Raw genomic sequence first — 4758 nt, forward strand, 5'->3', positions numbered from 1 at the left:
ACCCTGTGGAAGGCTTTCAACACCTTGTAGAGACCCTGTGGAAGGCTTTCAACACCTTGTAGAGTCCCTGTGGAAGGCTTTCAACACCTTGTAGAGGCCCTGTGGAAGGCTTTCAACACCTTGTAGAGACCCTGTGGAAGGCTTTCAACACCTTGTAGAGACCCTGTGGAAGGCTTTCAACACCTTGTAGAGACTCTGTGGAAGGCTTTCAACACCTTGTAGAGTCCCTGTGGAATGCTTTCAACACCTTGTAGAGACCCTGTGGAAGGCTTTCAACACCTTGTAGAGACCCTGTGGAAGGCTTTCAACACCTTGTAGAGATCCCTGTGGAAGGCTTTCAACACCTTGTAGAGACCCTGTGGAAGGCTTTCAACACCTTGTAGAGACCCTGTGGAAGGCTTTCAACACCTTGTAGAGACCCTGTGGAAGGCTTTCAACACCTTGTAGAGACCCTGTGGAATGCTTTCAACACCTTGTAGAGACCCTGTGGAAGGCTTTCAACACCTTGTAGAGACCCTGTGGAAGGCTTTCAACACCTTGTAGAGTCCCTGTGGAAGGCTTTCAACACCTTGTAGAGACCCTGTGGAAGGCTTTCAACACCTTGTAGAGTCCCTGTGGAAGGCTTTCAACACCTTGTAGAGACCCTGTGGAAGGCTTTCAACACCTTGTAGAGACCCTGTGGAAGGCTTTCAACACCTTGTAGAGACCCTGTGGAAGGCTTTCAACACCTTGTAGAGACCCTGTGGAAGGCTTTCAACACCTTGTAGAGTCCCTGTGGAAGGCTTTCAACACCTTGTAGAGACCCTGTGGAAGGCTTTCAACACCTTGTAGAGACCCTGTGGAAGGCTTTCAACACCTTGTAGAGTACCCTGTGGAAGGCTTTCAACACCTTGTAGAGACCCTGTGGAAGGCTTTCAACACCTTGTAGAGTCCCTGTGGAAGGCTTTCAACACCTTGTAGAGACCCTGTGGAAGGCTTTCAACACCTTGTAGAGACCCTGTGGAAGGCTTTCAACACCTTGTAGAGACCCTGTGGAAGGCTTTCAACACCTTGTAGAGACCCTGTGGAAGGCTTTTAACACCTTGTAGAGTCCCTGTGGAAGGCTTTCAACACCTTGTAGAGTCCCTGTGGAAGGCTTTCAACACCTTGTAGAGACCCTGTGGAAGGCTTTCAACACCTTGTAGAGTCCCTGTGGAAGGCTTTCAACACCTTGTAGAGACCCTGTGGAAGGCTTTCAACACCTTGTAGAGTCTATGCACTGGCCAATTGAGGCTGTTCTGAGGACAAAAGGGGTGAAACTAAATAGTAAGCAGATGTTCCTCATGTTTGAGTACGTATACTCAGCGTATATCAGGAGGCTTTTAAGCTCAGTAGTCAGTAATTTTAATTATATGAACAGTTTCCCCCGTGTCCTAGACCTCATGTACCCCTGGGTTCATACCCCTCTAGTCCTGGACCTCATGTAACCCTGGGTTCACCATACCCCTCTAGTCCTGGACCTCATGTACCCCTGGGTTCATACCCCTCTAGTCCTAGACCTCATGTACCCCTGGGTTCATACCCCTCTAGTCCCGGACCTCATGTACCCCTGGGTTCATACCCCTCTAGTCCTGGACCTCATGTACCCCTGGGTTCATACCCCTCTAGTCCTGGACCTCATGTACCCCTGGGTTCATACCCCTCTAGTCCTGGACCTCATGTACTCCTGGGTTCATACCCCTCTAGTCCTGGACCTCATGTACCCCTGGGTTCATACCCCTCTGAGTCCTGGACCTCATGTACCCCCTGGGTTCATACCCCTCTAGTCCTGGACCTCATGTACCCCCTGGGTTCATACCCCTCTAGTCCTGGACCTCATGTACCCCTGGGTTCATACCCCTCTAGTCCTGGACCTCATGTACTCCTGGGTTCACCATACCCCTCTAGTCCTAGACCTCATGTACCCCTGGGTTCACCATACCCCTCTAGTCCTGGACCTCATGTACCCCTGGGTTCACACCCCTCTAGTCCTGAGACCTCATGTACCCTGGGTTCCATACCCCTCTAGTCCTGGACCTCATGTACCCCTGGGTTCATACCCCTCTAGTCCTGGACCTCATGTACCCCTGGGTTCACCATACCCCTCTAGTCCTGGACCTCATGTGCCCCTGGGTTCCATACCCCTCTAGTCCTGGACCTCATGTACCCCTGGTACAATACAACCAATCGGTCTAAAAAACACAGTCACATCCACAATTCATGCTTGAAGGGTAATGTTTCATCAACAAGCATTTGTCATTTTTATTTCAAAATTGAACAATGTTTTCTTGTATTTATTTACTGCTATAAAGTAACAGAACGTACACAGAACCCCAACAAAAATACAAAAACACTGAAAAAGTTGGATGCATCAGTCCTTCTGGGAGATAAGTAGGTAGAGGAATGAAGAGAGGATTCCTGTGATGGGGGGTCTGTTCTAGGGGTGAACAGGCTGGGGGAAGGAGCCCTGTCCAGAAGAACATCCTGGCACCTACACCTAGACCCTTGTCTGAGAGGATCTAACTGGTGGAAGCAATATGGCCAAAACTCTACCTAGACTATCAGAGGGCAAGGTACTATCATCATACTGCATAAACCTATCAAATGTTCTCTGATCTCTACAAGTGTCTAGAGGTTAGGGGGTTGTTCTGGACAGGGCCATGGAGGAGACCAGAGGGAGGAGGCCTGTCTAAGTGATGCTAAACCAAGGGGGAGGAGGCCCGTCTAGGTGAGGATATCGTGGGCCTGCTGTTCCACCAACACAGCCATGTTTTTCACATCCCCACACCAGAGGTCCAACCGGTCCTTCATGCCCTTGATCTGAAAAAGGACAAGGAAGAGAGTCAGGGTCAAAGGTTAACATTCAAAAAGCTTTTCCATATGTCGAGCATGATTTCTATAGCTCAAAGCCACTTTAACTACAACTAGGATTGGTCTCAATGTCTTGTGTTACAGAGGACATTATAGTCCCTGTTTCTGGTCCAAACCAGGAGTCATGTCCAGCCTCTGAGAACCGGTGCTTCTCATTGATTGATTATTATTCCTTGGCCCGTGAATATGAATATGTTAAAGAGTGGTATGCATTTACCTGCTGCAGGTCCAGTACTCGGGGCTGCACCCAGGTCATCTGAACCTTCTGGTCCACCTCGTCAATGTTTCCTTTGATCAGACCCACAGACAGAGCTTTCATCACTAGCAGCTCCACCTGCAGGGGACAACCAAGAATCACAATCAGACCCAGTCAGGAGGTTCAAACCGTTTACAATCAACTCTCCAGATAAACCCCAGATAAACCCCAACCCTGGTCCCCAGATAAACCCCAACCCTGGTCCCCAGATAAACCCCAACCCTGGTCCCCAGATAAACCCCAACCCTGGTCCCCAGATAAACCCCAACCCTGGTCCCCAGATAAACCCCAACCCTGGTCCCCAGATAAACCCCAACCCTGGTCCCCAGATAAACCCCAACCCTGGTCCCCAGATAAACCCCAACCCTGGTCCCCAGATAAACCCCAACCCTGGTCCCCAGATAAACCCCAACCCTGGTCCCCAGATAAACCCCAACCCTGGTCCCCAGATAAACCCCAGTTGTCACCGACCCTGGTCCCCAGATAAACCTCAGTTGTCACCAACCCTGGTGCCCAGATAAACCTCAGTTGTCACCAACCCTGGTGCCCAGATAAACCTCAGTTGTCACCAACCCTGGTCTCCAGATAAACCCCAGTTGTCACTAACTCTGGAGGTGGAGCCACAGGATGTGCAGGCCTATAGTTCCAGACAGTAAAGCACCGACTCAACTAAATGTTATGTTATTTAGTTGTTATTGTGCTGGGCAAATCACCTGTGGACCAGGTGACCACGGATACAGACCTATGTTCATAAGAAGCCTCCAGATATTAATGATTTGTTATAAGTGACATACGATTGGTGGATTGACGACCAACTGACCTCGTTCACGGGGATCTTGGCACTCTGTCCAATCTCATGGAAGGTCAGCTGTCTGTTGTTGGCGGGACGAGTGAACGTCATCTAGACGGAGGAGAGAAGAAGAGGTAGACCTGTTAGGGCTGTTTGGGAACATCACTTAAATTTATCCTCGTCATTAAGCAGGCGCTGTGACCCAGAGAGACTGACCAATCAGTGCATCCAACAGTAAGCTGGTAAAAATCAGGTGTTGGAACCTAATTTATTTTCATTCTGAACCATAAAAAAAAAAAATTGGCTCAGCAAAAAAAAGAAAAGTCCCCTTTTTCAGGATGTAATAAATGCATCACTAGCCACTTTAAACAACGCCACTTCATATAATGTTTACATACCCTACATTACTCATCTCATATGTATATACTGTACTCTATACCATCTACTGCATCTTGTTTACATACCCTACATTACTCATCTCATATGTATATACTGTACTCTATACCATCTACTGCATCTTGTTTACATACCCTACATTACTCATCTCATATGTATATACTGTACTCTATACCATCTACTGCATCTTGCCTATGCCGTTGGGCCATCTCTCATTCATATATTTTTATGTGCAAATTCTTAATCATTCCTTTACACTTGTGTGTAAAAGGTAGTTGTTGTGAATGGTCAGAATGAGAAGCACAAGCATTTCGCTACACTCGCATTCACATCTGCTAACCATGTGTATGTGACAAATAAAATTTGATAACTATAGTATCATTAACTAGCATTCTTCTGTTTTCATGCCTGTAACATCAGTAGGCTC

General features: G+C 47.9%; 1 protein-coding gene across 1 annotated transcript; it reads right to left on the reverse strand.

Annotated features, from left to right (window-relative positions):
- Positions 1–2661: 2661 nt before the first annotated feature.
- Positions 2662–4069, reverse strand: LOC124030846 (26S proteasome non-ATPase regulatory subunit 13-like). The gene is made up of 3 exons (XM_046342007.1): positions 3966–4069; positions 3107–3223; positions 2662–2838 (listed from the first exon to the last, which is right to left on the reverse strand). Exons 1-3 carry the CDS (start codon positions 4044–4046, stop codon positions 2743–2745), a joined length of 294 nt encoding a protein of 97 aa, XP_046197963.1. The 5' UTR covers positions 4047–4069; the 3' UTR covers positions 2662–2742.
- Positions 4070–4758: the final 689 nt, after the last annotated feature.

The sequence above is a fragment of the Oncorhynchus gorbuscha genome, unplaced genomic scaffold (assembly GCF_021184085.1).
Source record: "Oncorhynchus gorbuscha isolate QuinsamMale2020 ecotype Even-year unplaced genomic scaffold, OgorEven_v1.0 Un_scaffold_16948, whole genome shotgun sequence".
Taxonomy (NCBI): Eukaryota; Metazoa; Chordata; class Actinopteri; order Salmoniformes; family Salmonidae; genus Oncorhynchus; species Oncorhynchus gorbuscha.

Bases quoted from the DNA above. Each gene is read 5' to 3' on its own strand.
- LOC124030846 (XM_046342007.1), bottom strand. From the start codon at position 4,046: ATGACGTTCACTCGTCCCGCCAACAACAGACAGCTGACCTTCCATGAG. The intron at 3,224-3,965 runs GTCAGTTGGTCG...TGTCCCCTGCAG, and splicing joins CCAAGATCCCCGTGAACGAG to GTGGAGCTGCTAGTGATGAA. The intron at 2,839-3,106 runs GTAAATGCATAC...GTCCTTTTTCAG, and splicing joins GAGTACTGGACCTGCAGCAG to ATCAAGGGCATGAAGGACCG.